This window comes from Octopus bimaculoides, chromosome 11 (genome assembly GCF_046866305.1).
Source record: "Octopus bimaculoides isolate indiv1 chromosome 11, ASM4686630v1, whole genome shotgun sequence".
In the NCBI taxonomy this organism is placed as follows: domain Eukaryota; kingdom Metazoa; phylum Mollusca; class Cephalopoda; order Octopoda; family Octopodidae; genus Octopus; species Octopus bimaculoides.
The window spans coordinates 3837006-3849442 of record NC_142938.1 but is presented as its reverse complement, the minus strand read 5'-3'; the positions used below and the strand labels follow the sequence as shown (position 1 = coordinate 3849442).

Sequence of the window (12437 nt, the reverse complement as noted above, 5' to 3'; positions counted from 1 at the left end):
TTTTTCTCATTGTGTTTTATGGAGTGGGGGGTGTATCTCTGAAGGTGCGTGACTTAGTGGTTAAAGGTGTTGGGCTCTCGATTCTAACGTCCTGAGTTCGATACCCAGCGGTGCGTTGTGTTATTGAGCAATACACTTACCTGTGTTTCAAAGGACTAACCTCGTCATACTCTGTGTCACGCTGATCCTCCCTGAAAATAAGTTAAGGTTACGCGTGTCTGTGGAGTACTCAGCCATTTGCACGTTAATTTCACGAGTAGGTTCCGTTGATCGGATCAACCAGAACACTCACCGTCGTGACCGACGGAGTCCTAGTATTCTTCTTATATATGAATGTGTGTGTGTTCCTCGCCACCACTGCTTAACAACCGATATTGGTTTGTTTACGTCCCCGACGTTTGGCGGCTCTCTAAACAGACCGATACAATAAACATCAGACTGAAAAAAAGAAAGAACTGTGGTCGCTTTGTTCGACTAAAACCATTTCAGGCGGTGCCCCAGAATGGTCGTAGTCCAATGAATGAAACACGTGTGTGTGTGTGTGTGTGTGTGTGTGTGTGTGTGTGTGTGTATGCGTTATGTGATCGGCCAGGCTATCGAATGCTGTTATACATCGCTGATCACAGTGTGCTTTGCACTTATATATTATAACATATCAAGACACACATCAGTATAGTAATTGTGTTTGTTTAATAACTGATTTTCTCCTCTTCAATCTTATCTCCATTCAACTCATTCATTTGCTATTCTTGTCTTCTATCTTTTACAGTCATCGTCTTGAATACTTCCAGGAAGTTTCCTTCGATCACATGCCACCTTTCAACAGATCAACTGAAAGAAATTCCAAGTTGTGGAGCATGTATACGCCAAGACAATAAACGGACATCTTTCTGCCATAAGAATTTTGGGAAATAAAGCGATTCATTTATTAACCTAATTGCTTAATCTACGCACGATTTTTATTCGTTTCAAAATTAACGAATACTGATGCGATATTATTTTGGCCAATAGCCAGGTGATTTCAAATTTAATTGCAGAAATAAAATAGTCTTGTAGCACTGGGTATAGAGATTAACAATGGGATAAGATCATTTCTAACCACCACTCCTCTGTTTCTGTCTCTTTTCTCCCTCCTTCTCGTTACCTCTTTCTCTCACCTTCTTTTGTTCTCTCTCTCTCTCTCTCTCTCTCTCTCTCTCTCTCTCTCTATCTATCTATCTATCTATCTCTCTATCTCTCTCGCTCGATCCTCCTTTCCGCCAATAAGACGCAGCCCTAGGAATCCCAAAACGATCATGTATACATACATACACACGAGCAAGCACATATAAATGCAAAACAAGGCTGGAAAAAATAGTACTCGAATACCAAAGGTAGAGTAACATGCTTTTACTAAAGCCGAAGAAATTATTTACAAACTGTTACATAGAGTTTAGCATTACCGCAGAAAATACATACATACATATATATATATATATATATATATATGGCAGAATATACAAATAATAACAACAGACGAGGACAGGTGGTGTAAATAACAAAAGGATAGATTAGTATGACGCTCGGGAATACGGAAAGTCTTTGACGTTTCGAGCTACGCTCTTCAACAGAAAGAATACGGAGACAAGGAGAAAAACACGGAGAAAAAAAATTGAATAGTGTTCAGTCAACGGCCAATCATAATAATGGCCGATCATAACAATGGCTGACCGGAAGTTATATATATATATATATATATATATATATATATATATATATATATACATGTATGAATGTATTCTTTGACTTGCTTCAGTCATTTGACTGTGGCGATATTCGAGCATAGTATATATATATATATATATATATATATATATATATATATATATATATATACATATGTATGAATGTATCGGCGATGCCCTAGCATGGCCATAGCCTACGAGCTGAAACTAGTTGAAGAATATGCAAACTAGTCTGTATTATCACAATTGTCTGGTGAACGGCCGCATGAAACTCTAAACGACAGTTTGTAAAGACTTTTTTCGACTTTAATAAAATCGTATGTATGTACGCAGAGAGGAGAGAGAGCGAGAGATTGGAAGATTCATAGACAGATAAGTAGATAGATATGGATAGATATATTCGTGTATGTGTGTGTATGTATGTTTGTGTGTATGTGTGAATAAGGTGTATGTGTGTTGGTAGAGATGGGTGGATGAACAGATGTTCAGAAACTGAGATATATCGGTGAAAAGTGAACGTACGAACAACAAATAAAGACAGCCTAGCTGTTAACGGATATGGAGACGTATTTACGTATAGGAATATTGACAGACGAGACTAAGATAAAAGAAAATAGAAGATTCATACACATTTAAGTAATACAATCAAGCTAAATGCTGAAATACATAGTTAAATACCATTTATATAGATATACATACAGCACACATAACCACAATACGCATATATTAAAGTTGTATTAGTTTTATATGTTAGTAGATTGTAGAAGTTAATTAAATCATTATAAACGAATTAATTAAAAAATATATTCTTACACTGTGTGCTTTTTGTTTTTACTTTGTTATTTTATTTTGTATTACTTAAATTCATTATTATATTCATTTGTGTGTGTGTGTCTGTGTATGTATGTGCATATATGTACATGTGTGGGAGCATGTGTATGTTGATGCATGCATATTTATATTTGTATGTATATGTAGAGACATACATATATGTCCGTGTGTGTATATATATATATATATATATATATATATATATATACATATACAAAATGGGACAAGAACGCAAAACATCCAGACAATTAGATGATGCAAAGAAAACAAGGACGGGTCATTCGGAGTTTGCTTTCCTCAGTCGAGTTCCAGATTATCTTTGCAATTTCGGCTGGTTATACTCGACAGTGCTCCAATCTGGCTGGCACCAATGAAAAACTAAGCTAAGAGTATTAGATTCCTTGGAAGAAAGCAAGGAATGTAAACGAAAACAAGGACGAAAAAAAACGGAGAATGTTACACAAATACAAATAGGACATAACAACAGGTGTCTTTCGACTAAGGACGAATTAAATTAAGCTGGCGTGTGTTGGAGTAAAGCCTTACAGCAGGGATACAAGATTTCACAGGCATGGGGAGGAATATAGATGTTGCACGGACGACGGCCGAACCAAGAAAGAAAGATCAGGCTTGGCCGAACACCGGTCACGTGGGGGAGAGAAGAGAGATAGTTAGAGGCAGAGGGACAGAAGAATTAAGGAGGATCGAGAAAAATGACAGGGACACAGTGAAGTGAAAAGAGGAGAGAAGGTGAGCAAGAAGAGAAGGCGGGGAAATGTGAGAGAGGGGAACGAAAGAACGAAGAGTGGAATGAACGAATAAGCGTGAAAGGGCTGATAGAAAAAAGAAATAGAGTCGTACAAGATTTAGATAAATATATATTTACATATAAGAGACCAAAGTGTACGTACGCCGCTATATATATATATATATATATATATATATATAAATACAAAATGGGACAAGAACGCAAAACATCCAGACAATTAGGTGATACAAAAAAGGGACACATGCACACAATTCCGAAGAAGAGTGTTTTAAAACCAATTTCGCGAGTCTTTAACGGATATACACACATGAATACATACACACACACGTACATACATACGTACGTACATACATACATACATACATACATACATACATGCATGTGCGTGTGTGTAATGCTGTCGCTATTAAAATGCAGTATGTAAAAGTTACGTCTCAAAACGTTCACGGTTTCAAATACGACTGAAGACAAAAAAAAAAAACAACAAACAGAAATTATTACATTCATTGAATGTTTTAGCATTAAATTCGTTTATTTGTCAATATTTCTAAAATATTTAGATTTTATGCTCCATAAAATGGATATTAATTGTTATAATAATTAAATCTATTTTAAATTTAATAATCATTATCGTTGCCACTCACAGAGCGTAAACATCAATCCTCATTTACCGTAGTTGTTTAATTCCAAAAAGAGCAATAAAAAAATAATAATAACTACGATGTTAACTGCGAAATTAAATTTCATGCTGATTCCAGAAATGGTGTAATACAAAAATGGAACTGTTATTTTCTGCAAGTCATGCTTTCTCTATAAAATGTTCCAAATACGACGTTCCTCAACAAAAGACAGTGGCTGTGTGGTAAGTAGCTTGCTTACCAACCACATGGTTCCGGGTTCAGTCCCACTGCGTGGCACCTTGGGCAAGTGTCTTCTACTATAGCCTCGGGCCGACCGAAGCCTTGTGAGTGGATTTGGTAGACGGAAACTGAAAGAAGCCCACCGTATGTATATATATATATATATATATATATATATATATATGCGTGTGTGTGTTTGTGTGTCTGTGTTTGCCCCCACCACACACACATCATCGCTTGAAACCAATGGTGGCGTATCTACGCCCCCATAACTTAGAGGTTCGGCAAATAGTAAATCCTGGGGTCGATTTGTTCGACTAGAGGTGATGCTCCAGCATGGCCACAGTCAAATGACTGAAACGAATAAAAGCGTGAAAGAATAAAAGTCAAGATTAAGGAAATTTGGAGTCCATGACTCTGATTTCCACAGAAAAAGAGTCAAAGGATTCAGCGTGACACAGAGTGTGGCAAGGATGGCCCTTTAAAATACAGGTACAACAGAAACAGGAAGAAAGAGTGAGAGAAAGTTGTGTTGAAAGAGTACAGCAGGGTTCGCCACCACCCTCTGCCGGATCGTTGAGGAGCTTTAGGTGTTTTCACTCAATAAACACTCACAGCGCCCGGTCTGGGAATCGAAACCGCGATCCGACGACTGTGAGTCTGCTGCCGAAACTACTGGGCCATTGCGCCTCTACATGTCCAGAATATAAAAGAGAGATCGTCAATAAACTTTAAATTGAGATATCACATCGATCATAATAAAAGAAGTCTACTCTCAAGATATTAGTGTTTTCGAGCATTAAATGCCTCAAAAGCAGTTTAATCAGCACGGATCAGGGAACAAACGGTTCGCTGAAATTTTAACTAAAGCCATCGGTTATTGTTAAATTCATTTGTGTGGTACGGCTTTGGCTGACGAGCCACAACAGATCGAAACATCGGTGTCCCAGAATCAAATATACTAAAGAACCAAGTGCGTTATGAACACATATTCGTTGAACAGAAGAAGCTGTTTCCTTGAGATGAAACATAACAGCGATTAGTATATTCCTGTTCGAATTCGCCGGAACATATTTGGAATAAATATGCAAACCATCGTCATACTCATAACACAGATCCAGAAACTCATTATGTTAGTACGCCATATTTCATTCTATTCCTGCCGGTGTATGGCTTTTACATGTCCTGGAAACTACAGCAGCAATACGTCTGTCACAGTCTTATTTATGACGTGCACTCTTCCATTACTTGTAGTGATATCACTCGAGATATTTTGATTTGTGTTTCGTCAGATTTAATGTACATACAGGTGGGAGTGCGTGCGTGCCTGTGTTCGTGTGCGCATGCGCGTGTACGTGTGTGTCTGTGAGTGTGTGTGAGAGTGTTTAAGGATTTTTTTCTATGTAAGTGTAGCTACTTTTGAGATTTAATCCGTGTCAGCATGTGTATGCGTATACACACACACATATATAGCATGTGTGTGGATATATATATATATAAATATATATGCATATATATAATAATACAAATGATATGTGAGAATATACATATATACATCCATGTATGTGCATACCTACATCTACATGTATATATAGATGCATATCCGGGTACAGGACGTCAAAGAAATATGGACAAAAAAGGAACGGGAACATAAACAAAGCACAAAAAAACGAACTTTATATGTATATATATATATATATATATATATATATATATATGGGCGTACGCACACAGACACATGTATATACGATAGATCAATAATTTGTAGATTAAAATAAGGGAGAATTCTTGAAGTTGGATGGATTTAGGTGTGTTTTCAAAGAGCCATTAATGATTACAATAAGCATGTGTTCATGTACGTCGTGGTGTGGATTTGTAGATATGTTTATGTGGCGAGGGTGGAGTTGATTTTTTTCTTTCATTTTGGGTGAGGAACACAAGAAGGTGAGTAAAAGACACGTTTTTAATTAAATTTGGCAACAACCGGGATTGTTGGAATCATTCAGCTGTGACTTTGTTGGAAGATCAAAGAAAATTTCCCGTAGACAGATAGATAGATAGATAGATAGATAGATAGATAGATAGATAGATAGATAGATAGATGGATGAATGAATGGATGGATGGATGAATGGATGGCCGGACGGTCAGACAGACAGATAAATAGATAGGGTTTAAGACATTGTGCAACAAATGGAAAATTTTTTAAAAGTAACACACAGGGTCCTATCTATCTATCTATCTATCTATCTATCTATCTATCTATCTATCTATTTATCTATTTATCTACCTACCTATCTATCTATCTATAAATACATACATACATCGTGACGTTTCGTCCGGCGTGCCAACGATTCTTCTAGCTTGCCGTCTTTGCTCCCGAACCACTTCGTAGTGGTTAAGGGGGCAAACACAGACACAAAGGCACACAGACACACACGCACACACACATATGTTTATATATATATATATATATATATATATATATATATATATATATATATATATACAGAAATTTTACAGAAAGACAAAAGATGAAGACAGGAGAATGAACAAGAAGCAAGTGTATTAGTTTGACGCTCGGGAAAATGAAAAAGTCTTTTACGTTTCGAGCTTACGCTCTTCAGCAGAAAGGAATAAGAGGCAAAAAACAGAGAGCCAGGCAGGAAAAAAAAAACTTGTAGATTTCAGCGGGCCAGCCTGGCGAATGGTCCTGCATGGCAAATATATAAACATATATGGTCATCATATATCATGCCTGTCAGGTAAAATAACATGAGACAAGGTAAACGGGTGTTTCCCCCTAGAAAACAAAAGAGTCATTTTTAGCCAAGATTCACCCACAGAAACAAAAGTGAAAATTCCCACTGGCAATTTGAACGCAAATTCTCATGAAAGTATTAAATAAATAAAAAATCGATATCGAATCAGCTATTTTATCACGTTTCCTTTATTTCTTGTCATGTGTTATATATATACATATGTATATTTGGTGGGGTGTATAAGTGTTTATATGAAGGCGTATGTGACACAATGTGTTCGCTTTGCTTGTAAAGAGCGATGCTGGGATTTGACCTCGCAGCTGTTTTACGTTTTTCTTTTATCTTCGTAGTCAACATTGAAACTAAACTTATGAGTATAGCGCCCCCTGGAGGATATCCGCGGTGTAACTTTTTACATTACAATCTGATATTTAATTAGCATACGTACAATAAGTATGTATGTATGTGTGTGTATGCGTGTGTGTGTATACTATAATATACATTGTATATATAATTATATATATAAGTGCTATATATATATATATATAGTCTTCAGATGTATATATATGCATATACAAACACACACACACACACACATATATATATATATATATATATATGTATGTATATATATATATATATATATATATATATATATATATATATATATATATATATATATATATATACATAAACATGTATATGTGCACACATATATACATATCACAAATTATACAATATATATATATTCTTAAGTACACAAATACAGATGTATATGTGTGTGTGTAAGTTAATGTGTATATACACACACACATACATAGATACAAATATACACGTACATACATTTACAAGCACAGGTGAGGATGGGATGAAGTAATTATATACGTAAATACGAGTAAGCAAGCAATAATATATATATATATGCGTGTATGTGTGTGTGTGTGTGTGTGTGTGTGTGTGTGTGTGTGTGTGTGTGTGTCTGTATGTCTGTGTGTGTATGTAATAATAGATATATTGATAGAATCCTGAGGTGACAAGGGCGGAGAATTCAACTGTTCTTATTAATGTTGTGCCGAGGCCGTTTCCGGCCATATTCCAAACATATTCCAAACATATTTTCTTCACTAATTGAAATGAATTAACGGCACCAACTCGAGGTAATGTTAGTTGTTCATTAATTCTCTTTATTTTTCTGTTTGTCTAATTTTTTTTCTTGTTTTGTATAATATATATATATATATATATATATGTGTGTGTGTGTGTGTGTGTGTGTGTGTGTGTGTGTGTGTGTGTGTGTGTGTGTATATATATATATATATATATATATATATATATATATATATGTGTGTGTGTATGTATGTATGTTCTCTTGTAGCTGAAGTAAGAATCCGATTCGTGAAACAACCGAAGGACAAAAAAAAAAAAAAACGTGGCAAACAGCAACAATACTAGTAATATCACAACACCGAGAGAAAATAAAAGGAGGCGGAAAACGAAAAACGAAAAACAAAAAAAAAATGAATGTTAAAAAGATCAGAAAGAAAAAAAAACTGTTGCAATATATAATAAACAAAACTGAGCGAAAAAGAAATATAAATAAATAAATAGATTTCTGACAGCACCAACAACTAGAAGATTAATGAAAGGAAAAGACAACCGTCAGAGCAACATGAGTAACAATATGAAAAATGAACAAAGCTGCAAAAAATACATGACAACCTTATAAAATATATATACATACATACATAAATACATACATATATATATATATACATACATATATATATGTACATGTATATATATATATATATATATATATATATATATATATATATATATATATATATATATATATATATATATACATGTACATATATATATATGTATATATATATAATTGCAAAGTCTGTGAAGAGAAAACTCTACCACTATATATATAATATATATATATATATATATATATATATATATATATAGTGGTACAATAATAACAATAATAATAACCATATTAATAATGGTTTCATTTATTTGCCACAAGGGCGAAGGATGAGGGGGACGATACAGAGACAGACATAAAATGTGGGGGTTTACATATAATAATGAAATGATGAATAAAAAATAAATAATAAAGTTAAAATAAAATACAATATACACAATATACACTGGAAAAAGGGGGACATATGCATAGCATAGCATACAGGGGTTAAAAAAAAGAGGGGGGATGATAGAGATGAGAACCTCCTGGTACCAGAACTCCTCTAGGGATAATCGAGGAACCCCACTGTCCGAGATTTCCCTTGAGACCCCAGGAGCAAGCGCCCTCTCCAATTCCTTCTCTTCAACTCACAGGTCTTTACTTAGATTGGTACTCTTGCCATGTTCACAACTTTCACCCATCTTTCAATAAACTCACTCGAGGACAGCACTTCCCTCTCCACTCTCAATTTCCTTTTCGAGTGAAACTTGAAGAGGTCAATGAGAGCTCTACCAAAGAGGAATGTATCCGTCCTCATGCCTTTCAGCCTTGTCCCCCAAGCAACCTCTTTCGCCACAGCCACCAGGCAAAGGAAAACTGCTTTGCATGCTTGATTGAAGGAGGGCGGTGGTGCGATCATCCCTACAGACTCGACCGACAGACAGATCCGTCCCACACGTGACAGCAGCTGTTCAACATAACTCCACAAGTCAGCAATGCTCGGACACTGAACAAGGGCGTGCAGAACGGTTTCGTCACTCTGCGCGCACCTCGGACAAGTCCGTGTGGCAGCACAATAATAATAATAATAATAATAATAATAATAATAATAATAATAATAATAATAACAATAATCTTTTCTACTATAGTCACAAATCCTGAAATTTTGTGGGAGGGGACCAGTCGATTACATCGATTCCAGTGCTTCGCTGGTACCTAGTTTATCGATTCGGAATGAATGAAAGGCAAAGTCGGCGTCCGCGGAATTTGAACTCAGAACGCAAAGACAGACGAAATACCGCTAAGCATTTCGTCCGGCGCGCTAACGATTCTGCCAGCTCACCACCTTAATAATAATAATAATAATGGTTTCTTGTATTGGCCACAAGGGCTCAAAGAAGAAGAAGAAGAAGAAGAAGAAGAAGAAGAAGAAGAAGAAGAAGAAGAAGAAGAAGAAGAAGAAGAAGAAGAAGAAGAAGAAGAAGAAGAAGAAGAAGAAGAATGCAATAACAGAAATCAGCAATTAAATTTACAACTCCGTGAAAATCATAGAAATATACGGATACTTGTATACACTCACACAAACATACATGCGTATATATATGTATGTGTATATATGTGTGTGTGTGTGTGTGTGTCTGTGTGTGCATGTGTGTATGTGGGTGTGTGTATGTGGGTGGGTGTCTGTGTCTATGCCTGTGTATGTAAAAATTAGAGACCACACCCACTACAAGTCCAGACACTTTAGCACCAACATCATATCTACTGGGGCGACATCTACATTGTAGCCAATAACAAAAAAACACAACTTCAACAACAACAACAGCAACAATAACAACAACAATAAATAACCACATGCTCAACAATACAACAAAGTATTCAATATGCTTTTAATAACCCCCCCCCCCCCCCACCATCATCCACGTCTCGTCTTGAATTTATAACTAAAGTTTTTTTTTAATCTTATTCCTTGTGTAACTTGATACGCCTCTGCATGTCTATCTATTTCTGTGCGTATTTATATATATATACATATACATATATCCATATACATACATGCATATATATATATATATATATACTCTCTCTTTCCTTTCCTGAGCGTCCAATAATACTATCCATATCACGTCCTCACCTTGTTGTTTTTTTGTTTTTTTGTTATTGTTTTTTTGAACTATATATATATATATATATATATATATATATATATATATATATATATATATATATATATGTGTGTGTGTGTATACATATATGTATATATATATATATATATATATATATATATATATATATATATATATGTATGTATGTGTATATATATATATGTATAAACATATATATATACACACGTATCTTACTGTGTATGTGTGTATATACCTATATATATACATATACACAGATATATATATATATATATATATATATATATATATATATATATATATAGATAGATAGATAGATAGATAGATAGATAGATAGATAGATAAATAGATAGAAAGCTAGATAGACAGATAGAAAGCTAGATAGACAGATAGATAGATAGATAGATAGATAGATTGATTGATAGAAAAACAGACGACAGACAGAAAGGCAGACGACAGATAGATAGATACATTTCTTTTATTAGCCACACAGGGCTCAACGAAGATGGGACAAATACAATGTAGAGCTTTTCTTTTTGGGAGGGGGAAGGAAGGAAAAAAAAAAAAAAAAAAAAAAAAATTGGTGGTGTCGATCAAAAGGGATCGTAGGAAGGGAAAAAGGGGCAGTTCGATCAAAAGGGATCGAAAAAAAAAGAAAAGGAAAGGCCGATCAATAGGGATCGTGTATCACACAGTAATGTTCTCGTGTAAAAAGAGGGGAGGACAGTTTAGGTTTAGCCGTGGAAGGAAAAGCCCACGGAAAAGACCACGGTAACCTTGGTCAATATTCTCATTGAAGAAACTATAACAGTAAGTGACTCTCTTTTGCCTTTTTGTTTTATTTTTTTTCTTGTTCATAGGGTTATGCTCAAGATGGCTCCGTCGTTCACACGTGCCATCCTTGCTACATTCATCCATCTTTTTTTGAAGCATTCACTAGACAAGACTTCCCTTTCTACTCTCAACTTCCTCTTCAGGTGATACTTGAAGAAGTTGATGAGAGATTGCCCAGAGAGGAAAGTCTTTGTCTCTAGACCTTTCAGACGCGTCCACCATACACATTCTTTCGCCATAGCCACAAGTACGATGAAAATAGCTCTTCCTTCCCGTTTAAAGGAAGGAGGCGCGACAATATTCACGATAGACTCGGCTGATAGACCGACTCGTCCCACACGCGATAGCAGTTGTTCGACGTAAGCCCACAGCTCGGAAATGGTGGGACACTGTACGAGTGCGTGCAGAACGGTTTCGTCGCTCTGCCGGCATCTCGGACAGGTCGGCCCCGTATTTCTCGAGCCATGCCTGTAGAGCTTATCCCGAACGGGTAGTGCTTCTCGATAGCACTGCCAGGCCAGGGATCTCTGGAAGTTGTCCATAGGTCCCGGCCCGAAGGTCGTCTTAAACAGGCGGGTCAGGTATTCCTCGTCGACGCCCAGGTTCGCCCCGAGATCGTCGTCGTACCTTCCCTCCACTAATCCACTATAGAATGCGTTAGTTGTGATGCAGTCGCTCAAGGTTGACCCGGGTTGTTGGAGTTGCCGAAGAGCAGCGCGACACTCGCGGTGCCATTCGCCCTTCCTCGGCCTCTTCTTGATCCATGACTGCAGTTCGGTCATGGAGACGAGCTGCGGGAAAGCGCGCCGCACAAACGGT

At 36.2% G+C, this 12437-nt stretch overlaps 1 protein-coding gene across 2 annotated transcripts in view; it reads left to right on the top strand.

Annotated features, from left to right (window-relative positions):
• The window catches only part of LOC106880073 (UPF0462 protein C4orf33 homolog), a 17532-nt gene extending 14989 nt beyond the window's left edge, over positions 1-2543 (top strand). For both annotated transcript variants that reach the window (XM_014929880.3, XM_014929881.3), the window contains exon 6: positions 770-2543. In XM_014929880.3, coding sequence (XP_014785366.2) covers positions 770-878 — 109 coding nt within the window. In that variant the 3' untranslated portion in view covers positions 879-2543. The remainder of the gene's footprint in view (positions 1-769) is intronic.
• Positions 2544-12437: the final 9894 nt, after the last annotated feature.